Below are 27,173 nucleotides of genomic sequence, written 5' to 3'. Positions count from 1 at the left end.
GCCTGCTAGATGTTGAGGTACCGTAGGTGAAAGCTCGTAAGAGCAGTGAGTGCATTTGAATTGCACTTCCTCCATGGCCCGCCGTCGGTGTGCAGAGATGTTTGTGTGTGCTCTCAGATTCTCATGGCCTGCCGTGGGTGTGCAGAGATGCTTGTTTGTGCTCTCAGATTCTCATGGCCCGCCGTGGGTGTGCAGAGATGCTTGTTTGTGCTCTCAGATTCTCTTGGCCCACCGTGAGTGTGCAGAGCTTCTTGTATGTGCTCTCAGATTCTCATGGCTCACCGTGGGTGTGCAGAGATGCTTGTGCATGCTTACTGGGTCTCATGGTCCACCGTGGGTGTGCAGAGATTCTTGTGCATGCTCACTGGTTCTCATGGCCCACTGTGGGTGTTCAGAGGTGCTTGTTTGTGCTCTCAGATTCTCATGGCCCACCGTGAGTGTGCAGAGATGCTTGTGTGTGCTCACTGATTCTCATGGCTCACCGTGGGTGTGCAGAGATGCTTGTGTGTGTGCTCACTGATTCTCATGGCTCACCGTGGGTGTGCAGAGATCCTTGTGCGTGCTCACTGATTCTCATGGCCTACCGTGGGTGTGCAGAGATACTTGTGCGTGGTCACTGATTCTCATGGCCCCTGGGTGCTCTGAATTGCTTCTGAATGCTCATGGAATCCGATAGACTGTGGGTGCTCAGAGATGCTCGTGAATGCTGTTGGAGTTCCCTGGACCAGCGTGGTTGCTGAGAGATGCATGTGGATACTCACTGAGTCCTCTGGGCCCCTGTTGGTGCTCAGAGATGGTTGTGCATGCTTACGGACTTCAGTAGTCCACTGTGGGTGCTCAGAGATGCTTGTGAATTCTTATGGATTCCCATGGACCACTGTGGGTGCTCAGGGGTGCTTGTGGAGACTCATGGAGTCCCCTTGACCATTGTGGGTGTGCAACAGGGGCGTGACTAGACCCAAACTTTGGGGGTGAGAGGGGGCTAACACTCCCAGCCAGGGCTGGCCCTAGCACTGGTTGCACACAGTGCAACAGTCTTTTTTTTCATCCCTCCCCCATTTCCTCCTTCTCCATGAATTCCCTCTCTACCACTCACTGGCAATGCACCTTATCACCCTATAGCCCCTTTCTGACAAACATTTCCTTTCTTATAGCGCTACTCATAGTTTACACTCACTTAGTTCTGTGATCTGCATGGTACACATTCTTTGTAGCAGGCACATTAACCCTCTGCACTGTGTGGTGGCAGGAGTGCACGGTGAACCATGCAACAGTGTGAGAGTAGGGTGAGAGGAGTGACTGCAGAGTGAGTGAAGTGACCATATGAATTTGGTTGCGGATGTAAGTGCAGAGTGGGATGAATGAATGCATGGTTAGTGATGGGCTTCTTTGATTGAGATTGCAGATTTGAGCAGTGAAGGGGATAGGTAAGTGAAGTGTCACATGAGTGCAGGGTGAGTAGTGTGCTTGTGTGACTGCAAGGTGAGGTACAGGGTGAACAGCACAAGTGCATTGTGAGTGCAGAGTGATCACTGTCAGTGCAGGGTGAGCTGGGGAATGGTGTGGGTGCGTGGTGATCAGTGTGAGTACATTGTGATCGCTGTGAGTGCAGGGTGAACGTGAAAGTGAAGGGCGAGAATGAGTAGTGAGTTATCTCAATGCAGGGTGGATTCCCAGACACTAGAAGTTACTCAGCATGTTATTGACAGCGGCGTAGGGTTTCAGATATAAGTTCAGCTATTGCTATTATGGCATTAACCAGGGATCGAGGGTGGAGGAAATAAATAACGGGCTGATCCTGCAACAAACTTCCAGTCTTATGATAGGGTTGCCAGCTCATTATTTTGATGTCCCAGACGGTACAAAAAAAAACAGTCACCTGAAGCCGTATTTTCAGCACTTATCTGTGCATACTTCGAACAGCAAATATAAATAGAAAGCTCTTTTGTGTTGTAGGGCTGCCTGAATGATCCATGACTTATAATTAAAGGGAACAAAGACAGTAAAGTCACATTACAAATGACTACATACGTTTTCTATTTATAACTATTTAGTGTGAGGTCTTTCTGGGGTTTTTCTTTTGGCAGCCTTACTTTATACACCTTTTCATGAAATGCATTCTGACACTACGGCAGTAAATCTAAAGTACAAATGTAAGGAAAAGGCAGAGTGGGGGCCGAGGTGGTACTGGGGCAAGAAAAAATAAATAAGCCTCGGTAACCAGTTTATAAAGGCATGTAAATATGCTAATGGTCTTTAAAGTCCTGTCAAAAAATCGGGCGTGCCGGAGATAAGACTGAAGACACTGCCCAGTCGAGCCCACAGCAGCTCAAGCTGCAGCAGCCCGGGCTGAGACAAATAATGTGGGGGGCGAAGCCCTTTTATCCCTATGCGTTTTGCGTGCCTGGTGCTCGGAGGTACTTGTGAAAGCTCTTGGAGGCTCTTTGACCACTGTGGGTGTTCAGAGATGCTTGTGGAGACTCATGGAATCACCTTGACCACTGGGGTGCTCAGAGATGGTTTTGCATGTGCATGAACTCCCATCGCTCACTGGGGGTGCGTAGAGATGCTTGTGAATGCTCACGGATTCCAATGGCCCACTGTGGGTGATCCGAGATGCTTGTGAATGCTCATAGGTTCCCATCGCCCACTGGGGGTGCGCAGAGATGCTTGTGAATGCTCATAGGTTCCCATGGCCCACTGTGGGTGCTCTGAGATGCCTTTGGAGGTTCACGATTTCCCTATGTACGTGCTCAGAGATGTTTGTAGCATGCCCATGGGTTCTGATGGGCCTCTGTGGGTGCTCTGAGAGGTTTGCCAATGATCATAGATTCCACAGACCACTGTGGTTGTTAAGAGACGCTTGCAAATGCTTAGGGAGGCCCAGTAGTACTCACAGGTGTTTGTCCAAGGCATCACAGATCTGCTTGTGGATTAGGTATGCATAGAATAATCCGGGACTGTTGGAGATGCCCAGTGATGTTCAATGATGCTTGGCAGAGTTGCGTGTGATTTCACAGAAAAACAATTTCATGGAATACTATTACCGAGACACCATTTCACTTAAACTATTTAATAGAAATTTGCAAGATAAATGGCATTAACCATTGTATAGAAACTAATTCAAGAAATGCCTTTTTTCTAAATTAAATTTTGCATGCTTGTTTTATAAGATGTAGTAGCAATTAATCTTGAAAATAGTTTGGTTTGCTGCAAATTTCACACAGATCCTTTATCCCTATTTATCTATAACCCGAAGTATGTTATTTGTTGGTTAGCATTGTTATAACACTTTAATGTATGTTTTAAAAAAAACCTTAGAAATGCCCCTAAAAATCACAGTTGAAGTCCGGTTGCAAATTAAAGCTGAGAACCATTGAAATGTGCACGTTATGGTTAGGATCACAATCTATTACTTGCATATTTTCCATGCATATTATAACTCCCCCTCCAAATGCAATGCTCATGACCTCACCCTTAATGATCATTGGTTTGATTTGTACTTTAATTACATGGGATGTGATGTAGTTTACATGATGAATTGATATGTGTTTTAATTACTTTTTACTTTTAGGTCTTGATAATAATTAGTATAAATATTGCAATGTCATAAGCCTTTCATTTGGTGTGCAAGCTACGGTTTGCATGGCTGTTGTGGGGTCATGCATACCGGGGATTGGCCACAGGATCGGACCTCTGGCCAGGCTCTGCATCCATCCCTTTTCTGCTGGTCTACTGGTTTAAGCCCCTCTGTTCAGTCCTACAGCCATGCCCGTAGGGGCTTAGCTACTGAGGCCAGTCCTTTGCTCAACCTCTGCAGGTAGACACCTCTGCTGTGCATGGCTTGCTCAGTGGCAGGTAGCCAGGACTGGGTGAGGGGGCGCTTATCTTTAACCAGACCCATCAATCCTGTCGAAGAAAGAAAGAATTCTCCAGGGATTGGTGCTGACCTGGTGTAGGCCATGTCAGTAGTATTTAACCGAAAAGATAGTGTACTTTACCAAATTATACATTATGGATGAAATCTGTGCAAGGTTCAGTTTTGCCCTCAAGTACAGTTTTCCCCTACCTTTGGCCAAGGTACCAATTCTAGGGCTAAATGGTGTATTGGCAGAGACAATATTGCTAATGAAATGTATAATCATATATGGTTTAATGAAGGTCATTGTGAGAGGGAACCATCTAGAGTTAATCTAATAGTGCAGCATTCGTTTTGTGTGACACATTTCTGCTTTTCATTAACGAGGTAATACTGTTTGGGTTTTTCAGAAGCACAGAGCAACGCAAATACTTTTATGGCCAAAGTTGAAGACCAGTTCATCTTTTCCATACTGGCATGGCAGGAGAATCTCGTGGTGTATTTCAGAAATATTGACAACATCTTTCTTCTTTGGAATGGTCCCAAAGAGGCATTACAAAATAAAATCACAGAACTGAACCTAAGGAATCCATGGGTACAATTCACTCACACCATCAGCAATCAAGCTATCACATTTTTGGACATTGTGATGAACCTGTCTTCATTTGGGATCAATACAAGAGTATATAGAAAACCCACAGACCGCAATAATTCTTTATTATTTCATAGCTTCCATCCAAAGTCATTGAAACAACACATGATAACGAATCAGAATAAAAACTCATGCTTGGCCACTTTTTGGCTAGTACAAAAACACAATATAGCGCAAGTGTGTTTTGAAATCTTGAAGTAGATCAAGCCAAACCTGAAATAAATGTACATAGAATCTTATCTGAAATAGAAATCTTCTGGATTAAGAAACTTGACACTCTTTTACTTCAGGGTTTGAATGATAAACTGGAGATGTTGTGCTATTTGTGAAAAGTATTCTTTTCCCTATACTTATTGTAATCTTTGACCAACTTTTTATTCATTTTTTTAAATTTTATTGTTTGTATGTGGTGGGTTACAAAGGATTGTTATTTTTCTATAATTTTTCTAGATAAGTACAAATAGTTGGGCACTCCAGCCAGATCTACAATGTTAACTCGAATCATGAGAAAGGACAGACTCAATTTCAAAGAAATTAGCACTATCATGACATTCCACAAATTTTCTGTGGTACCATCAAATTTATGAGGACAGTTTACTGAAAATCTGTTTAGTATAGCTCTTCATTTATTGTCTATTGTCTTGTTTAACAGTCTCATCATTTAATATATGGTAGCACACACCGTAGTTTAGAGCAATATATAGATTAGTTTGCACAGATTCAATTGTACTGTGCCATGAATTATTACAGAAATTAATGCGCATTTGATTCAACACCAACATTTCTGTAGCCCATGACGCATTTAGAATGTGTATGAGATGCTTTTAAATGCATGACTGGCGCAAAACGCATCGTTAATGATCTTTTTAGAATTCTGTTTTATTGGCTAATACATGTTATGCAATATTTTGTCAAATTTGACAGCTACTCCGGTTATGACCCCATTTTTAACTTCGGATCTCTATTGTTTACAAGGCAGTTTGTTCTCTATTTCTACCGCACACCTGCACCACTTACAGACTCACACTACGTTACCTTTTAAAATACTTATGTGTCTGGGACAAGTTCACAGCGTCATATGGTCACCTCATTTACCCTGCAGTCACTCCTCTTACCCTACTCTCTCACACTGTTGCATTGCTCATCGTGCACTCACATGGGCACTCCTGCCTCCCACACAGCACAGAGGGTTAATGTGCCTGCTACAAAAAACGTGCACCATGCAGACTACAGAACTGAGTGTGAGTAAACTTTGAGTAGCGCTATAAAAAAAGTAAATGTTTGTCAGAAAGGTGCTATAGAGAGTTGAGGTGCATTGTTGGTGAGTGGTACTGCAGGAATTCATGGAGAAGGAGGAAATAGGGAAGAGGCCACCAAAAAAAGACTGTTGCACTGTGTGCAACCAGTTCTAGGGCCAGCCCTGGCTGGGAGTGTTAGCCCCCTCTGAAGTTCGGGTCTAATTGAGCCCCTGCAAGATATCGTCACTTTAATTAAGCAGTTTTGCGTTTCACTTGTTTTCTTTGTTAGTGGTACTGTGGGCATTATTACGTTTTATTTTTTACGTTTTGTTTTCCGTTTGTATACATAATTCACGGCTACGGCAGAGTAATATACAGGCGCTGTGACAGACTACTGTACCAGGTTCAGAAACTGGATTCACTAGAGACCCTTTGTTTTGCACCAGTGTAACTCATTTGAGGCTTGTTGATTTTCACCAAGACAACTTGAAGTAACTTTGTCATCACAGGTGTAATAATGCAGACCATTGGTGGTATAATTAATTTTCGATTATGTTTTAGATTTTAGATGTTCCTGAATAAAATATGTTACAAAAGAAGGAATTATCCAGTTATGGAATCAAGCTCGTTGATAGCATGAGGCGGTTTTTTTAATCACTCCATTTCTGGATGATTCCAGGCTTCTGAGTAGTAGCTCATACAGCATGGCACTTGTATGTATGGTGGTCCATTGGGGAGGTTGGGTTTATCACAGATGCTGGGTGCATGGAAGATATCACCAGTCACTGTTCACAGCATACAGCTACAGTTTTCAGCTTGCATTGTGCGGGCTAATGTGCAGCATGAGATGCATTACTGAAGTTTTCAATGTTGTCACTAGGTGGAGGGTGTTTCACTATTGTCTAACTTGGGTATGTGGTTTAAACTTATTTTAGGTATACTTTATCTATGGACTACTCAAATGGCCGGCCTGTCAATGGTTAATTATTAATCACAGATTGCTTTTGGCACATGAAAGACACTATTTAGCATGCTTATTGCATGGAGAAAGACATAACTTTTTCAATGTGACGTGAGATACGCCGACGACACCCAGCTCATCCTCTACCTCACAAAGAACCCCTAAGACACCAGACTCTGCTTCTAGGAAGGAATGAGGGACGTAGCCGCCTGAATGAAAAGCAGCTGCCTGAATCTCAACTCGGAGAAGACCGAGGTCCTCAATCTTGAACCCCCCCACCTCTGCCTGGGACAACACCTGGTGGCTCTCCGCCCTCAGGAGTCCGCCCACCCCGACAGACTATGCACGGAACCTCTGCATCATCCTCGATTCCTTCCTCACCATGACCCGCCAGATCAACTACATCACCTCCACCAGCTTAAACTGCCTTCGGATCCTCTGCAAGACCTTCAAATGGATACTTCCAGAATGCAGAAAAACCATCACCCACGCTCTCATAACCAGCAGACTGGACTACGGCAACGCCCTCTACGCCGGAATCAACAAAACTCTTCTCCACAAGCTCCAAACCATTCAGAACTCCTCAGCCAGACTGGTCCACGAACACGTGACCCAACACCTACGTGACCTCCAGTGGGTCCCTGTCGAGAAGAGAGTAACTGTCAAACTGCTCACCCAAGCCTACAAATCACTCCACAACATCGGACCCAAATACCTCAACGAGAGAGTCTCCTTTCACGTACCCAAGAGGAACCTTTGTTCGCAGACCTCGCCCTCGCAGAAACCCCCTGCATTCGCAGAACCAGAGCAGGCGGAAGAGCTTTCTCCTACGTCGCAGCCAAAGCCTGGAACGTGCTCCCTGTCAACATCAGATGCTCCCTCACCCTTCACACCTTCAGGAAAAACCTTAAGAACTGGCTCTTCGACTGAACCAGAGCTGCACCCCCCATTACCAGCGCCTTGAGACCCTCACGGTGAGTAGCACGCTTTATAAATCCCTGATTGATTGATTGATTGACAATTAAGTGTTGTCTTTCCAATATTCATTTTCACCTTCTTTTTTGTCTTAATTTTCCTGATCCCCTATGAACTGCCCTAATTAGGCTTTTCATGTTTCATGCTCTTCTTATAATTACTTTCTGAATTTTATTATTATTTTTTTTAATGAAGCTTTATATAGCGCAAACTTGACCCGAAAGTATCGGGCATCAGAGCGCTTTACACGAGCACCAGTTACGTTACATGAGGACACATTAATTTGTGTTAGGCTTTCGGTTTTGGATACAGTCATTTCACTAAGAAAATTGTTACATTGACATATCGCAAACAGCAGAGTACAAAGTTCCCCAGGGAAAGTGTGACAAAAAGGAGAAAGGAGTAGGTATCACAAGTAAGGTGACTGGAAGGGATCCCTTGTCGGAACTTAGAGAGCCTCACACACCCAGAGTATTAGGTGTGAAACACACCCTAACTGGAGGGTGTCCAGTGTCATCATCGACTCACTGCCCCTCGACAGACCGGCGCTGCAATGTCTGACGGAGCACCCAGAGGTACTCTTTTGACGGGGTTCTTTTGTTCCTTGCCGACGGTGGGTGTGAGTGAGGATGAAAGAAGTGTAGTCTGTGCAGATGTGAGTGAAAGTTAAAAAGGGTAGTCAGTCCACAATGACTTTTATTAACGTGGCTGATTCCCTGGTTAAAAGGGGTGAGAGGGGAGCTAGAGACCGTATAGATATACAGCGGATTAACTCAACCCCCTGGTGTGGTCAACATGTTTCTCGCCAACCGGCGATTCGTCAGGACCTCAACAAAGTACTACACAATAACAAATGCTCATTCACTTTGAAGAAGGCAGATACAACCTCTCTGGGTCGAAGGAAAAGGGGGCCAGGGGGTCCTGCTCTATTTAGGCGACCCTAAAGGAATTGATTAGAGCCTCGCAGCATACTCCCGTGAGGCGAGCGCTGTTCAGTAAGATGAACCTTAAGTCGGGCGCTGGATCGGCGGAACACCTACCCCTCACGCTCACGGCACCTGGTCAGTACATTGACATATCGTCACAGTTCGATTCTGCAAATATGGAGCAACATTTGTATTTAATCATGAAAGTTGTTTTACCTTGTTTGTAAATTGGTTTAAGTACTGTAAAGCAACAGTTTCTTTATGAACAAGAGTCTGTTTCAGCATCAAGGAGTGGAATTATAGACTGGATACATTGGAAACCCTCTGGCACTATAGTTGTGCGCCTTGAGCCAGGTTTACAATTGGTGTCCACGTATTTGTGAATGACTTACAAGCACTTGGCTGAGCTCGCACCATTGCAGCAAGCGAAAATGCAGTTTACGTTTTCAAAAATGTGTGGTTTATGTTCTTTATTGTTTAGTGCGTGTTTATGATCAAGTAATATGTGAGTGCTTTACATCATATTCATAGACACCATGACAAAGCCAGTAGGCTGCCTTTTCATAACAACTCTGCCTTATGTTGTGTCTAGCATATGTGGGGGGTACTGTGATCTTAGGATTCAGTACTGCCTTGGGATCCGAACTATTATGAGCACATCACCATGGGTATTTTTTCTTTGCCTACTTGTAGATCGTTGTGAAATAAGGCCTGGTATTCAGTGGTATGTGCATAATAACGTACGTTTCTTTCCGAAAAAGCACTGGCTGGATGTTAAAAAATAGCTCTTTCTGAAGAGTCAAGACAAACGTTTTGCTTTCCTGCTCCTCTTTTTGCTGAACTCCTTTGTTGACCTAGGACTTCTGAACACTTTACCACTGCTAATCAGTAAATTGCATGTGCTTCTTCCGTGAACATATGTGTAATTGGTGTATACCTGATTGACCTATTTAATTTACTTGTATGTCCCTTGTAAGGTAGTGTACAATGTAGGGCGTGTAAATTAAATGCTTCTTGCGGGCTACAGCACTGATTGTAGTAGCATTTCAAACATGTCTCTGGTCTGCCACTACAGGGCCTGTGTGTAGTTTGCTGCCACTTCAACTTGGAATTTAAAACCACTTGCCAAGCCTTCAACTCCCCTTTTATTACACGTCACCCCTTATAGTAGCCCTAAGGGCAGGGTGCTATATGAGTAAAAGGTAGGACATGTACTTTTATGTTTTGCATGTCATGGTAGTGACAAACAGTCTATTTCATTTTTCACTACTATGAGGCCTACTTCTCCTAGGTTAGCATTGGGAATTCCTTAATACACTTTTGAGCTGTAATTCCTGAACAGAGAGAACAGAGAGAAAGTGGCATTTTCATGTTTCATATGTTTGGAATGGTATTGATAAATCCTATTTACTGGTGAAGTTGGATATAACATTACTATTTTAGAAATGCCTGGGCAGGATAGAAGGGAGGGGCTAACACGTCACTTGAATAGTTAGTGGCCTGTCCGCACACAAAGGGCTGATATACCCCCCCATAGATAGCCATAGATAGCCTGGCAGACAGGACTGGGCTGAAAGGAGGACCTGTGCACTTCAGAGAGCTGCTTTGAAGACACCCCCCCCCACATCAAAGGTACTTTTTAGGTCTCGCCTCTCAATGGGCATGCACATTGAGCGGAGCGAGACTATAGGGGCTTAAACAAGACTTACCTAGACTGGCGATTTGATGCTGTGCCCGTGCGCTTTTAGGTCCATGCGCAAGCGCATTGACCTAAAATGCGCGTGCACATCATCAAATGCCAGCCATCTGTTCCCCAGCAGCTCTTCCCGCTCCGCTCCACAAGCTTCCCCCAGCGTGCGCTCTGCCTCAGCCGCACTCCTCCCACACCTTTGAAGTGAAGCTTAGCTTCACTTCAAAGGCCCCTGCTGCTTCACACTATTCACGGTCTCTCCCTCATCGCCGTTCTCCCCGCTCCGCCCCCTGTTGCGGCCCTGTCGCATTTCTCCTCCCCCTCCCCACAGCAATGCCCTCCGTCTTGTTCTCCTTCCCATTATTTTTCTCCCTTTATTTTCCTTTTGCTTCTTTCTTTCTGTAGCCCTTTCTCACGTGATTTCCCAAGTTTCTGCACTTTCCTCCTTAATCGTTTTTCTGTCTATCTGTTGGTTCCCCTTGTCTCTCACCTTCTTCACTGTTGATTATGTCTGCTTTTCCTCCCTTCTCACCTCTTTTGTGGCTCGCCCCTCATCCTCAAGTGCCATTCTTCCTCTTTTCTTCCTTGCTCGCTTTCTGGACCAGTGAAGGCGTTTGCACACTATAATCCAGGATAGGCCTTGGTTCATGCACCACTGCAACAAAGTGCAGAGGCACGGATAAAATAAAAAAAAGCCTAGCACACCACTGACCTTTGGTTCAAGCAAAAAGATCTGGTCCAAAGCGTACTGATAAAACACTCCTTCGTTTTTCTTTAGCTTAATCGAAGGCACTGATCAAACTTAGTACCAACACAATATAAATGGAATGTATTGAATATATAATTATATCACAGTATAATTATCCACGTTTTATAATGCACTACCACATGATTGCTATCTCCCCAAGCAAAACGTGTTGTCTGCATTGGCTATTTTATACACTCATATTTTTTTAATGTTTTCTCACTTGTGGTATCTATAGTAATTACAACGCCCCTGTCCTAACCCAAAAATCATAATGGATGGGTTGTAATAATTCAACTCTGATCTGTCCGAGTGGGACAGAAAGAATCAGAAAATAGTGAGCTTTACATTTTACATGTGCAAGAATTACACGTCTCTGATCTGAGCCACTGGAAATGTGCTGTGAACTAACTCAGATTCTGAAGTGCCACCCTGCATAAAAAACAGCGTGGTACAAGCCTCCTTCTCTGGAAGTAGTCAGAGTGGTGGCGCTGCAGACCTCGGGACTCCCGCGTGGCGACTGATTGGCGTCGTCATGGTGTCGCGTGTCAGTTGCTGCTTACAAGATGCAAAGTTAAGGGAAACCCAGTGAAAGTGAGTCTTGCAGTCTCAGCTCCCCGCGTGGTACTTGTCGACAGCTTGCTGTTCAACACAGCCCATAGGTGCTAATGAGACCACGCCCTATCCGGCTGCCCCCATGGCAACCTAACCTGTACTTGACCACTGGCTGCGACTCTTGATTGCATGCTTACCATTCTAGCAGGCTCGAATATCAGTTCACTGAGTGCCGAGAGTAACAAGGCACAGTCTGAGAAGCTCTAATTGCCTTTCAGTGCCATGATGTGGGGTACCGACACTGAAATACATTAGACAAACCCCTAATGCGTGGCACTTAGCAGGGCTGGCCACAATCCCCCCACATCCACAGGCCGTGTAATGGAGTATCTTGGAAGGAAATGGACAATCACTGGTACCCCTAGCCCCTCTCTTAAGACCTTGCATGGTACCCCTGCCCTGGCTTGTGCTAAAGGCTTGACGATCCAATTCCATCCTGAATTCACCTCTACTTATATTCCTGATGTCAAGGTTGCCTACCTATTTTGTGGCCTGTTCAAGCTGTCTCCAAATAAATGAAACTGGAGTTCTTTTATTTCTGCTTGTCACACCACTTAATGTAGTAGTACTCTGTGCTGCAGGTTAACCGCAGATGTGGCCTAACGACCAGAGCTGCCATCTAAGTCACGTAAATACAAAACGTGTTGCATTACAAATGCTATAGGTGTCACATTCGCGAAAGTTATAACTATTGGCATTGTAAATGACAAAGCTATCAATTTAGCTATTTTAAAAACCAACACATAAATAAAATATTTGTCATTTACAAGACCAATAGCTCCAACTTTTCTAATGCGAGACCTATTGCATTTCCATTGCTTGTTTTTTAAGTACTGGATCTCTGACCTCCTAAAATCAGGCACATCTGAATCTTGAAATGAGTCTCTAGCAGAGGGACTGCTGTGCTCGTTAACGGACTGATCTTTGGACTGTAGATTTGGAAGGCCTGCTTTTCTCTTGTGTTACCTTGCTGCCTGCTGCTCTCTGACTTTGATGAAGAAGAGTTGGACTTTGTCTTCCCCCCAAGTTATCTATAAGGGCTTGTTGGCTTGCTTCCTATTGCTTGAGACTCAGAGAAATAAAAGCTTCTACCCCTGCTCCTGTGCCTGGCTTATTGGCAGTGCCCCAGATACTTGCATCATGGATTTTGACTCATCTCCTGACCCTGTGAAACAGAACTGGCACAATCGACCCTGTTGTGAGAGTAAAATCAGGGCATTGCATCGGGACCAGCGCTTTGCCTCCCGAGATTGACACATTGGACAGTGTATCACTGCTGTTGCACCTTGGTGAGATCGATGCATCCCCTCGACTGTGTGGCAGAATCCGGCGCAACACCAGTGCCTCTCAACTCCAGCACCTGTCTTTGGAACATTGCCTTCAATGCGCGGAGAATATTGATGCATCTGGTTTTCTGCATCCAGAAAAAGTACTTTGTTCACAGGGGCATCCGTGAGTCCTGTAGCTGGCTGTCACTCCGCAGCGGTCACCCGAACTTTGACTTTGACCTTGTCTAGCGTGACCTCACATTACCTTTTTTGCGCTAATTGTGGCTAAGCGCTTTTCAGCATTTATTCTTTTAAAAGTCATTATCTCAACTTTATACTTTTGATTTTTGACGTTTTAGTCTTGTTTTGTTCAGAATAGAATCTATTTTTCTAAACCTGTGTGGAGTCTTTTTGTGGTGTATTCATTGGGTTACTCTTTGTGTGTGCGTGTGTGTTGCACAAATACTTGACGCATTGCTTCTTCAGATAAGCCGTAGTGCTCTGTGCCAGGCTACCCGATGGTGAGCATAGGTTATCTTTTAGTGTGTATCTAGCTTACCCCGACTAGGATTGTGGCTTCTGCTTGGACCAGGATCATACTTTTGCCAACCAGAAACCCAATGTCTAACACTGGACAGTTATTTATTGAGTGCTATTTGTTGCATATGAGCGAACTTTGGTATTAGCCCCCCCACCACCACCACATCCTCTGAGTAGGCCTCAGACTGCTGTTCTTCACTCCCCTGAGAAAGTTTAGTGCTACGACAGGGTACTTGGTTCCCAGTAGACAGAAGGTTGTAAATATATTACTTGTGAAGGAGTCACACCCACCACAACTAATAATCCACTTTCTTTCAATATACATAAATGTGTGTGTTTTCATAGATAAAAAATGTCATTGGAAAAGCACTCCCAAGAGGTCCTGCATTTTTTGTAATTGCTATAAAAAAGTACCTTTTGAAATTCTGAACATTTTATTCTCTAACTGGGATTTTATCTGGGGTCCTCTATTTCCTATGGCTAACATATATCCATATTGTAGATTTAATGTACTTTCTAATTTCCAAGTACAATAAAATAATGTTTAGTTACTCCTGTTCTTCTGTTTTTATGTAGTTTTTGATGTCATTGTATCACCTTAACATGTTTTCCTTCAAAAATGTTCCTATATTTTTTTATTTCTTTTAAATTGTTTGTCCTTAAAATTCTTTTTTCCGTGATTGTGTTTCCTCCAATGTGTATTCTCAGTTTTCGTTTTCCATTAATTCTCATACATCAGCTTGGCTGCACTTTTATTCTCAGGCATGCACAAAGCTGCCTGGGTTACTCAAGAATACTTTGGGCTCTTAATAGATGCTCGGCGATATTCAGAGAGCCTAAGAAGTGTTTGCAGGTGCATTTTCTGTTCAGGGGTGCCCAGACTTTATTCCAGATGGACAGGGATTATGTGGAATGTTCAGAGCTACTCGTGGTTTCTCTCGAAAACTGGATGGTTCTCCATGTTGCACAGCGATGCTCAGGTGTACTCAGGAATAGTTAAAGGCGCTAATGACTGCATGGATATACTGGGGATCCCAAGAGCCTTTACTGCTCACCCGTGACCCAATAATGATGTCTATTTATGAAGCGCTTTACATATTGAGTTGCCTTTCAGAACTTGTCATAGATATTTTTGACCAACCTCTGTTTCTCATTTTATGAACCTCTTGAAGCATAACACATTGACTCGACTTTGCTGTGACTTTTACCTGAACTCTGTGGGTCTCTAGGTATGATTTAGGCTGTCAAGATATCTCTACGTTTCTATACCATAACCATCTCTCTCTTTCTGAACAGATACCTGGGAGATGGACGCTTCCACCTGGAATCTATCATGATTGCAAACCCTGAAACAGATGCTTACAGGTATGGTACCCTCTCCCACACCTCTTCCTATGGCCCTTCCCTGCATGTGCCACCTTACTCCAAAGAGCATGTAATTCTTTCTAGCGCCTTACATTATGGAGCACTTTAATCCAGTCAGAGTATTGACCACATGTCAGCCAACCCCATGTGGCAATCTCTACCATGCAGCACTCCAATAAATGCCCAGGTTACTCAGTGTTTCATTTAACTCCAAAAAAAGCAAATCACCACAGCCGAACCTCGTTCCCTGAAACCCCTTAGGGCCACTGTCAGCTTCTGGGGCTGCCGTGTTTCCCACATAATTAAGGATTTACCACACTTGCTACATAATCGACCATCTGCTTCATAATTTGCACAGAACAATAAAAAATAGTGTCGGCCTCAAACTGATCAAAAGTTAATAAAACACCTCACGCTGTGCCGGAATGATAAATACTTTGTAATGGGCAATTGGTCGTTTTTTGTTGCCGTGTCCAGATGAAGAGGAAATTTTGCTCAGACAGTATTAATGCGTGTTAATATGATCGCATAGTGAATTGATACTGCCACAGAGTGTGACCCAATAACGCGTTTTGATTTTTTTTCTCAACCATGCTGCATAATTTGTTCCGCCATTGCCACGTTTCCAGTGAGCCTGGCCTTCCAAGGTAGAACACCACACTAATTAGTGCACATTAGTTCATCCAGCCCTTTTCCACCATTTTACTCGGTTCCCCAGCCCACCATCATGTGCCCCCTTCCCAAAAGAACTGCCACCTCACCTCGTGTGCCACTTATCCCCAATCTGCACCTTCCCCATGTTCTACACAGGTGCTCCCTCGCCCCCCTCGCCCTTTATGCCACTTAAACCCTATGCCCCCCTCCTCTCCAGGTAGTAGCACCTCACCCCGTGATGACGCATCCCTAGCTGGCGGCCATCAGAGGGTCTCACCCCGCGCACTGTGGTCAGTGAGCGGCAGACGCGGGTAAACATTTTGGCAGGAGCCGCCTGCGCCATTAAGCCGCCTAGCGCCTCGCGCCTCGCGCAGCGCCATTAAACCGTGATGAGGAGGGCACGAGGCCCTTTACGCCCTCGCGCAGGCCCGCCCGCCCAATACCTGCATCTCTTAGTAGGCCATTTGTTACCGAGCCGAGGCGGCCGGCGCGGCAGCTTTATAGCGCTGGAAGACTTCCTGCTGCTCGCCTGAAACTTGATTAAAATTCGCTCCTCATCAGAGTAGGCCACAAATCAGAGGCTTCTCCATAAATGATGGGGATGCAGGGATGCAACAGATTTTTATATTTGGGAAGCAATATAAAAAATAAAAAACTAGCAGCATGAAAAAACTGACCCTTTATAAACTCTCCAGTGCGTTGTTTTGTGCAGCCTTGCACTAATGTCCACACTGTGTTAATCGAAGTCCTTCAAGGTACCCACGGTCCTACATCCCACCGAGAAGCGCCGGCACTGTCATCCACAGTAATGCACTCGAACCAGGGAGAGCCTGGTGCGGTATCGAACCCTGCTGAGAAGTGCCAGTACTCATCATAGCAAACAATAATAGTGCATTCACTAAGGGCGTGACTGCACCAAATCCAGCCCAGGAGAGACCACCAAAAGCTATACAATAGGTGTTGCTTGCCCTGCCAGGAGGCAACCTCCTAGAACTCTATTATCCCTCGCCACCCCAGACAAAATCTCAAATGTTACTAGCGATGGGTGTGAGACTCTACACTGCAGTGCATGCACTCCCGTTTATTTTGAAGAGGCATCCAAAATGCCACACTATGTCTATGTCCATGTGCAGCATTTCTACCCAGGAGGGAGCTCCAACCCCTACTTATGTCCCATCTGCCTCCAGTCTTGACCGGGAGATCCTACCCTCGAACAGTACTATCTAACCCTTATCCTGGCCAGTTTGACCACCAAAATGCATAGCAGTATGCTCCCTCCCCATCTCAAAAAATCTTACAAACGTCAGGGACACTGCAGTTGTAGTTACATCTGGGTCTTAGGTACCCTAAAGAGTCTCCTGGGCCCCAGGATCCCTAGCTCCAAGCGAGGCAGCCAGGGGCTCAGGATTCATGAGCATCAGAGGACCTTCCTGGGCCCCTCATGCTGAGACTCTTTTGGCCTTCGATCTTTCACTTCCTGATGATGCTCCTGGGCCACGTGTTCCCTGAAAAATCTCTTGTGCCTGGTGAACCAGCACAGCTGAGGTGTCTCCCAAGGTCAAAGCTCCCTTTTCTCTTTATGACCTCACTTGGTCCAGAATAAGATCCCTGACTTAACCCAGAAGGTTTTCCTGGTGGGGTATTATGAATTGCCCCTGTAGAGTATAGAGTATATTTGAATCAAGGCCCCAGGATCCCTGAAGAGTCGCCTTTGGGTCCAGGACCAGAACATGCTGAGAAGCCTCTTGGGTCAGGAATCTTAGGCCTCTTAGTCGTATTGGTTAGGGGAGGAGTTAGCCTGAAACCTTAATGCTGCTTTTGCTTATCTCTTACAGGTACGATCCTTACAGCAAAGTGTTCTCCCGCGAGTATTACGATCATGAGACCATGCGCAGTGCACGGAAGGATGCCATCGCTACTGCCACCACTGCCAAGACATGGGGCCTCATCCTCGGCACGCTTGGACGTCAGGGTTCTCCGCAGATTATGGAAGTAAGTTTTTTGCAAGTATTGAAGCTGGGATCTGGATATGTATAACTGCATGGAAATTCATTAAATAACCTCTGACAAACAGACAAAAAGAGCTTGTCTCCTGTCCAGAGACAGAAAGGGTACCACACTAGCTGACTGACCCAGCAATTTAGAAATAAGTTAGCTTACTTTTGGTAACTACTTTTCTGATGGATCTCTGTGTACCAACTGGTTCCTCACAGGGCCTGACCACCTCTCCATTCTGAAGGATCCTCAGAAGCATCTGATTAAAAAGAAGGCTCCCATTTTTACTGTCAAACTAATGAATGAGGTACTGATGTGAGGGTGCCGGGGTGACACTAGTTGGCTATGTTGATGTAACTGACTTCAAGTTGGAACCAACGCCACTCAACAGTGCAGGAGAGCTATTAGTATGAGTGGGGAAATTCTCACTGTACGTAGAGGGGATTGGGTGGGTAGGGGTAAGAAAACAATACCAGGGGATGTAATTACTGTTAATTTCAGGGATGTGGGGGCTGCGACTTTTATTTGTAATGCACCTAACAGCGGTCCTGCCACCCAGATCAAACCACTCCCCTTGTCCTACTTCCTCCCCAACTCGACAAGACCCAACTTCCACCGGCCAATCATTCCAAGTAATCAAGAGCCTGTACATCCCCCCCGATATGCCCCTAACCACTGGCAGCAGCCTCCCTACTTTCCACCTTTTGTCCCGCACCATGTGGGCCCCCAGTGGCAACAACCTTTCCACCCCTTACCACCTTTTTTCCAACCTACCCAGCAGTGGCAACAACCGCCTCAGCCACCACTTACTGCCAATCATCATCAATGGCAACAGCCACGGCAGGATCCATTTTCATCTCTGTCCCTTAACCCCTCCTATACACAGTTTGCCCACCCAAATAGGTACTGTGTACTGGATGAGGTTGATTGACTTTCTTCTAAGGGAGGCTCAGACACTGACCTCCCTCATGCTAATATCGCCATGAAGGATGCAGTGCTGGGCACATCTCTCCCTACAAACTTAGAGGTGTCATCATCTACACTAATTAGGGATAGTGTAGTTTCATCCAACCCCCATTGTACTGTGATTCCAGACGGAAACTCAGCACATGGCGAGTTAAAAATTCTTAGTTGGAACCTTGCTGGGATCTCAAGGAAACTAGGCCTCCCGGAGTGGAATGCTCTGGTTGATGCCCATAAAATCTGTATATTTCAAGAGACATGGGCCACTGAACCACTGCACCGGGTGGGGTTTGTCACCTTTTCCACACCAGCAATAAAATCCAAGGCAGGGAAGGGGCGGCCATCGGGGGGGCTAATTATTTGGATAAGTATCCTGCTTAACTGCAGGATAACCACCAAGAAGGCAGGAACCCCGGATATCCTTGGTGTCTCCCTATTGGGCCTACGGGGAAGTATAACTGTTGACCTTTACAATGTTTACATCAGGGGAACAAAAAATGGGTGCATTTCACCCACAATGATGGAGCTTGAGGCTCAGCTGAGAGAGCAGAGTGGACATGGCCATATCCTAGTAGCTGGGGATTTTAATTGTACATATGAACCACTCCCCCTAGAAGGAATACCAGACCTAGGAGAAGAGGATAGTAGATGGGGTATCCCTACCCTCTCTATCCCACCCATCAAGCGCTGGACTCGCAGTGCAATCCATCTAAATGCACTCACACTGGAGTTTGGATTAAGAGCTGCTAATGGTCGCACTCGATCTGACCTCCTGGGTGCTCCCACATTTAACAGAGTTGGTGAATGCACACGGATTGACTATATTCTGCTGGATAGGGGCCTCTGGAGCCATGTTAACGACCTGGTTATTACCAATACCATAGAGAGCGACCATAACCCACTCTCCTTATCCCTAAAAAATCCTTGGCACATTGAAGTACTGCCAGCCTCTCTAAGCCGCCCACAGGGGATTACTGTTGCCTCTTGTGGCAGGCGTCTAAAGTGGAGTAAGTTTATGTGTAACACCGACAAACTATCCACAATAGACGAAGTGGTTAAGGGCACGCAGGCTGAAATTAGCTCCATTGATCTAACCATAGCAGCAGACAAGGCTACCGCTATTTTTGAAGCTGCTGTAAAAACTATTGGGGACCTCTTTTGGGTACAACTGCCCTCAGGGAAACAGAAACCTAAACCTAAAGGCAAACACGATTGGTATTCGGCAACATGCAGGAAGGCCAAATCATGCCTAATAGAGGCAGTCAAAGGGAAGTCGTCCCTAACAATTCAAATTGCCAGAAGAAACCATAAAAAGGCCCTACAGGTAGCTAAAAGAGAGTGGGAGGATGCCTACTGGCTAACCCTTAAGGAAGCCAGTATGAAAAAAGACTCTAAATCCTTCTGGGATACCATAAGGGCACGAAATAGACCGGATAGCGACCTTATATTTCGGGCGAGGTATGGGAGGCTCATTTTTCCAAACTTTACTCCTGCCATAACGACCTGAACGGAAGAGGGTCTTTCCAATCCTCTCCCTTCACTAATTATATTCATCTCCCTAGTGACCCTGACTTTACTTTGAAGGAAGTAGAATATGCTATTAACTCCATCATTCCACAAAAAGCCGCAGGACCAGATGGCATCCCCGGGGACCTGCTAAAATCTGATGGTGTTAATTGGGGCAAATTAATACACTCCCTCCTTCTTGCCATCTGTAGGGGTGCCCCAATTCCCGTGTCTTGGAAGGGGGCAGAGGTGGTTCCCATCCACAAGAAAGGCCCTAGGGATGATCCGTCCAATTACAGGCCGATTAGCTTACTAGATGTAAGCCAAAAAGTTGTCGGTAAAGTTATTCTACTCAGGATACTCAACTGGGTAGATGAAAACAAAATACTTACCGACTTTCAGGCCGGTTTTAGAGTAGGCACCGGTACGATAGAGCAGGCCTTCAGGCTTATGATGATTTACTGGAAGGTGGTAGTGATAGGCAAGGGCAGTCTTTATCTCGCATTCATCGACTTAAAGACTGCCTTTGACCTTGTCCCCAGGGACTTGTTGTGGAAGGTGTTGGCCAACATGGGGCTTCCAGAGTATCTTTTATCCCTATTGGTCAGGCTCCATCAGGACAGCTTTGCCCAAATTAGGTGGGGCTCTGGAGGGGAGAAAACGGGCTGTATTCCGGTCGAGAGAGGGGTACGCCAGGGATGTGTTCTGGCTCCCACCCTTTTCTCTTTGTACATCAATGGGGTGGTTGAGCACCTACTTAAATCACCATCCGACGAACCATCCCTGGCGGGGGTACGCATACCGACCCTCCTCTTCGCGGACGACACGCTCCTAATCTCCAAGACCCCAATGGGACTACAGAAACTCTTGGACAACTTCCAAACCTTTTGTACTGACCGGGGCTTGGTTATAAATACCAATAAAACAAAATACCTCGTCCTTAATCCCCCTAAACAGCAAGTGCGTCCCCCTATCCTAAACACCGAGTTCCTGGAAAGGGTTAAAGCATTTGATTATTTAGGGATACGCATCTCAGACAAAATGGATTGGACTCTCCATCTAGATAAGATGCTGCTGAACCATAAAAGGATCACAGGTGCCCTATTGAGGGAGCAATGCTCCAGTTCGTTCAAACCAATAGGAACAGTCCTAGAGATCTACGCTGCCAAGGGTGTCAGCTCTGCACTATATGGAGCTGAACTTTGGGGCTTTGCATCTTCTCAAGCTTTACAAAAATCTGAGAACAATTTCTGTAGACAAATAATGTCCCTCCCTCAAAGCACCCCACTTTTACCCTTATTTATGGACCTTGGCTGCACCCAGATTGGCGAAATTGCGAAATTCCGTCCTCTCCTATTATGGGCTCGTATTTGGCGGGTAGAGGAACTTAATGCCTACGCCAGAGGCCTGGAAGAAATAATGGCGTCACCACACTGGGCCAGAGTCAAATGGTTAACAGACATGAAAACCTTATTGTCGAACTTGGGCCTATTGGATTTCTGGTCAAGCAGAACCTCTCCTCCTAAACAAGTACTTAAAAACCTTTACCGGGATTGGATTCGCTCCCAAAGGCACTCTAGCACATCCATTGGTAGGCTCACAGAGGATTTTTTAATGTTTAAAGACTGTCCCAGACGAGAACCCTACCTAGACATAATCGGGAAACCGTTTGCCCGATCTTTGTATTTTAAATTTAGAACGGGCACCTTGCCATTGAATACTTTCACCAAATCATGGAAATCCTGCACAGATAAAACTGATCTGTGCCCATCATGTTTAGCCCACCCAGAGACATTAGCCCACTTCTTATTCGTCTGCAAGGAATATGCCAATCCAAGAAGGGCGTGGCTGAAGAACTTGTGCCGGCAACTGGGAACCAGGAGCCATGATGTGGCAATTAGGATTCTTGTTTCGGACAGCTACGTACCCTACGCCTGTGCCCTAGCAAAATTTTTATTTTGGGCTTGGGCTATTCGAGCCAGAAAGCTTAAATACTCTGTTTAATCTCTTTTTAAACAATATTAATTCTAGTAAATGTTATACTTTTTTGCTATTAACTGGAAATGTGTTGCCAAATTTATTATTAACTACCAATTTTTTAAAAAAAACTTGCTTTTATGATAATGGAATTTTATCGAAATAAAGCTTTTTGACTTTGACTTTGGCTATTACAAAATCTCCGAATCCATTGTGGCATCTGGGCATACTAGAAAAAGGGGAGGAATTTGCATGTAGATTATCTACCAAAAAGAGAATTGCTGAAGACAAGTAACTTTTTCATCATTGTATTGTATTGTATGGCACATTTATAGAGCGCAACTGTCACCCCACGGGTATCCTGGCGCTGTGATCCTCAATGGGCTGAGCACGATATTATAGTGGCAGCTGTAATTACAATGTCATGCGCTTGCATCCTTAATTCGACCTCCGCAATTTTCAAATGTTGTTCTTGGAAGTTGAGAGGGAGGATGGCCAAATACATAGCAATACGACTGAGATTGTGGAAACCTTTGGTAAGTTCTACAGATGTCTTTATAAGACTCATAGAACTCAGCCAATAGACTTTACTTCCTTCTTTGAGGATACAGCGATCACCTGGTTGGGGGATGGGCAGAGGGAATTTCTTCTGAGACATCACGAGGATAAGGAAATTATAACGGCCATAATGCAATTAAAATCAGGAAAAGCAATAGGCTCGGCCGGCCTCCCGGACGAATTCTATAAAACTTTCCACCACCTACTCATCCCGGTACGGTGACACGTTTAGGAGTAAGCTCGAGAGACTGGTATACTTCCCCCCTCTATGCGTGAGGTGCGCATCATATCCCTACATAAGCCGGGTAAACCATCTATTTACTGTGATTCGTATAGGCCCCTGTCTTTAATAAATGTGGACGCAAACATTTTGGCCAAATTGATTGCTAATCGTATTAGTTCCCTTATGATGGCGTTGGTGCTCCCTGATCAATCAAGTTTTGTGCCCACTAGAGGTACGTCTCATTACTTGCGCACGTTGTTCGCACTCCTTCATGACATAGACCCTGACGTCAACGCCGCTGCTATATTTCTCGAAGGCCACCAAGGCGTTTGATTCACTGGAGTGGGACTACCTTGCCTTTGTTTTACAACGTATGGGGTTCCCTGCCCCCTTCCTAGAGTGGATTAATGTATTATATTCAGGGGTACGAGCTAAAGTGATGGTTAATGGAGCACAGTCGGCTCTCTTTGCGATCACACGGGGCACCAGTTAGGGGTGCCCCCTGTCACCCCTTCTTTTTGTTATAGCCATCGAGCCCTGGCGGCAAAAGTCAGACAACACTTTCAGGAATATGCTTTGATATACCCAGAGAGGCAGATTCTAATCTCCTTGTATGCCGATGATCTCACATTATACCTATGGGATCCTGCGGTAAGCCTCAATCCCATTCTCCGATTGCTCATCCTATTTGTCCAACTATCTGGGATAAATGTGAATTGGGGGAAAACCCAAATATTCCCTCTGACAGATGACACATTGGAGTTTGCACCTGATTTCCCTTTGACGTGGTGTGCAGACACAATCACTTATCTTAACATCCGGCTATCTCGATGCCGTGAGGAACTGATGCGCTCCAACTACGGACGCACACTTGACCTCATCACTGATAAAATCACCAGATGGATCGCAATGCCTCTCTCCATGGCAGCCAGAGTATCTTTGATCAAGATGATAATATTGCCCAAACTACTTTACTTTTTTACCAGCATTCCTTATGCTCCTATTTGTCATTTTTTAAAATGCATTAAAACCCAGCTGATCCGACTAACATGGGGTGGGAAGCAACCAAGATTAGCGTGGGACGTTCTTACTCGTCCTTTTGATTCTGTGGGATTCGAGGTCCCAGACATGGAACTGTATTTTATCTGTGCCCAGGCGCACTTTGCGGCCTATTAGATGCACCCCCCCTGTACATGCCTCATCTAGCAATTGAAGATGGGTCTATGGCCCCCACACTTTGCACAGCATATCTAAGCACTACAGCGGTCCCTAGACACCTAGCGGCTACAACCGTACAATGCACTACCGGTGCCTGGAACAATCTGGCGCACAAACTCAAATGTCCTATACTCTACTCTCCATTGGCGCCACTACAGGGAAGACATGATTTACCAGTCACAACAGAGGGGGGATGCCGTCGCATGCTGCGTAAACTGTCTTGCCTTACTTGGGGCCAATTGTACACAAATGGGAAATTTAGAACTAGTGAGGATTTCTTTGGTACCACGACCCCCACTCCCTTGGAGCAATTTTATTACGTAAGGCTAAGGCAGGACATGCGCTCTCTGCTTTCAGTTAGAACCCCCTATTATGCTCCCTCTACACACTCTTTTACAGCACACTTCCCCGGAACATGTAGTGTCGAGACTACATCGCTCAATTCAAGGGGAATGGGAGAGGGACCCAGCCCCAGTCAAGGGTAAATGGGAGGCGGAATTGGGAATCTCCATCACGACGGAACAATGGTCCTTTTGCTGCCGCCAAACGGGCGCAATATCCGCTAATAGCAGACTACGCCTTATACATTATAAATATATTCACTTGATTATACTACACGCCGGCTCAGCTACACCGTTTACAGTTGTGCGACACTGACTGCTGTGATAGATGGGTGGCAGGGGAGCTGACTTTGGTCACTTGGCCTGGGACTTCCCGTCTGTTTCGGGAATACTGGAAGGAAGTACTGCATGCGCTGGACGAAATCACTGGGCACATGTGCCCGACGACCCCCTCACTGTTCTCTTAGGATACACGGAACAAGTCCCTATCAAGTTACGGAGATAGGCTTCTTTAGCCCTCTTGCTGGCGAAACGACGGATAGCCTGTCGATGGGGGCGTGGCCGAGCTCCCAAATTCAAGGACTGGCTGAACGATCTCATATATTTGCCAGGACCAGTTACACACCTATGCTGAACTTATGCCACCCTCCTCACGCCCTAGAGATATTTGGCCCCCCCTTCAAACATATCTCTTGGCACGTACGGACACTGGGGTCACGGGCCCTGACCCTGGCCGAGGGGAGGATGAGGGACACAGTGAGGGGGAACGTGAAGAGGCAGAGGGCTTCCCAGAGATGGGGATGCATTGACCATCTTGTCGTGTAATAGTGATTGGGGCAGTAAATGCTGGGTAAGGTTCTTCGATTGTGAACGTTGCGTGGACACTAAATTGACAATGCTACAGCTGAGTGCTTGCGCTGGCTTCGGATGTAGCCCGGGAGAGTAGCGCCTGGTTGTGCGCCAGGGGTTCCTTCGGACGGGCCTCTGCAGTAGGGCAAACTGCGGATAGACGCAGACAATTAAAGAAACTCCTCGTTTGTGGATGACAGTAGCCAGGCCCAAAATTAAAAACCAGGGCAATTTTTCTTTTAATGACACCCAGGATGTCTGCGTGATGGAAATAGGGGGTGTTTTCTTATTAATCTCCTCGCTGCTGTGCGTCTGTGGTCCCCGCAGCGCCGCGCTCACCCCGGAGGGGTCAGGCCTCTCCAAGCCATTCATTAAAACGTATAAAATTAATCACCGCCATCATCTTCCTCGCCGCCGTCACGCATGGAGGCCGGGGAGGGGGCACCCGCCGGAAAAGTGCCTCTTTTTGTAAATTGCATTAGCTGTCCTCTCGACTCTCCGTTAATGAGGTGCCACGGCGGCGGTGTCTGCCCATTGATCGCCCGCCTCGCGCCCTGGCAATTAGCGGCAGGGGCCGTGTCGCTGCCGAGAGATGGCAGGGGCGGTCGCCCATTACACCCGCACCTCCCTGGCACTCCAAGCCCTCGCTTACTTCCAACTCAGCCCGGCAATTAATAACATGCTATTTTTATTTTCTTGATTATTTTAATTAAATGAACTTGAATAGTTTTTTTTATAGGGGCTGGGTGTATGGGCACTCGCAGTTTGTACTCTTGCCTTCCCAGAAAATGAGAACGTTCAATTAGCGCCCACTGTGAAGCGAGCAGCCTCTTGACGCTGTGCGCTGATTGGCTTCCTTGAGATTCCAGTAGGTTTCGGATTGGCACTGTGTCATAATGTTGTGATAAGTAGTGCTGTGATGGGGCCTCTGACTTCGTTCCGGTCCGTTCATCTTTGCGCCAAATACGCTTCGCTTTTCTCTTTCACGCGGTGTTGAAGAGGGTGGAGGGCGATTCCTGCCCGAGGAAAAGGTGCACGTCTGTTGAAACCAGACGTCCTCAGCAAGGGAATGGGCAGTCAATGCTTCAGGAGCCAGCACTGAGGCGCCTACCAGTGGCATGCAGTCTTTTGACCTGCAGCATTGCACTGTGCCATTTCTATAGCATGTCATCGTACCTCTTTGGGATGGGGGGGGGGGGGGGGGGGGTGTTAAGCGCCTTGCAGAAGAGGGACCGGGATTCTTTTTCTGAGGTTCTCGGATAAGAGAGAGGCGATGGTCGCTGTGCCGTCAAGTTTTGGTGGTGGCGCGCCTGTGATGCCCAGACAGTGCTCCAAGCTTGACGCAATGGCGTTTGTTCACGTTTTGCGCATTTATGGTGCCAAGCAAAGACGAGTGAGTTTAGCAGCGCAAGTGACATATATCACCCAGATGGAGCTGTACCCTTGGAGGTAGTTGAGTATAAAATTCTAAGAAGAGACAGGACCTTGTATCTCTTCTGAAATCCAAGTGATTCAGGATAGATCTGGTTTTATTTGGGATTTTATTCAATAGTGTTCATGTCTGTATGAACTATACTACCTCAAATGCGGGTTTTATGAACTGTAAGACTTATCAGCGGTAGGGCCAGGGTCGGACTGGCCTTGGCGGGCACCGAGCATTTTCCCTGTGGGCCGGAAGGGTGAGGGCTGGTTTTGGAGCGGTGGTGGCCGTTTTTAGGTCGAGCTTGCGCAGCGCAAGCGGTGCTCCGCGAGACATGCTGTATTAGAGTATGGACTTGAAGCTCTGCCCACTCTCCGCCCATATTTTTCATTGGCTTGTGTCATTGCCCTTTGTAAATGCTGGCTTCTAATTTGTTAATAGGCTTGTTAATCCCGCCTTAGTACCTACCGCCTTATCTTCATTTGTAACCTCCCATGAGGATTGGCCCTTTTGCATCTGTTGTTACACTGTATGTCTGTAAGCACTATTTTCTTTAATTAGTGCAGGCACAACATGCTTTCCTGCACTATTCAGTGCACCATGCACACTTTCCAAGCAGCCGGGGACAATGGCGG

The 27,173-nt window shown here is 46.0% G+C and overlaps 1 protein-coding gene across 1 annotated transcript in view; it reads left to right on the top strand.

Moving 5' to 3' along the window:
- Positions 1 to 27,173, top strand: part of DPH1 (diphthamide biosynthesis 1) — a 1,562,622-nt gene that overhangs the window by 1,280,558 nt on the left and 254,891 nt on the right. Inside the window, exons 7-8 of the mRNA XM_086955191.1 lie at positions 14,766 to 14,834; positions 17,324 to 17,480. Coding sequence (XP_086811317.1) covers positions 14,766 to 14,834; positions 17,324 to 17,480 — 226 coding nt within the window. The remainder of the gene's footprint in view (positions 1 to 14,765; positions 14,835 to 17,323; positions 17,481 to 27,173) is intronic.

Source organism: Lissotriton vulgaris, chromosome 2_1 (assembly GCF_964263255.1).
Source record: "Lissotriton vulgaris chromosome 2_1, aLisVul1.2, whole genome shotgun sequence".
Lineage (NCBI taxonomy): Eukaryota > Metazoa > Chordata > Amphibia > Caudata > Salamandridae > Lissotriton > Lissotriton vulgaris.
The sequence above is the reverse complement of the archived record's forward strand: the minus strand, read 5'-3'. Positions and strand labels throughout refer to the sequence as shown.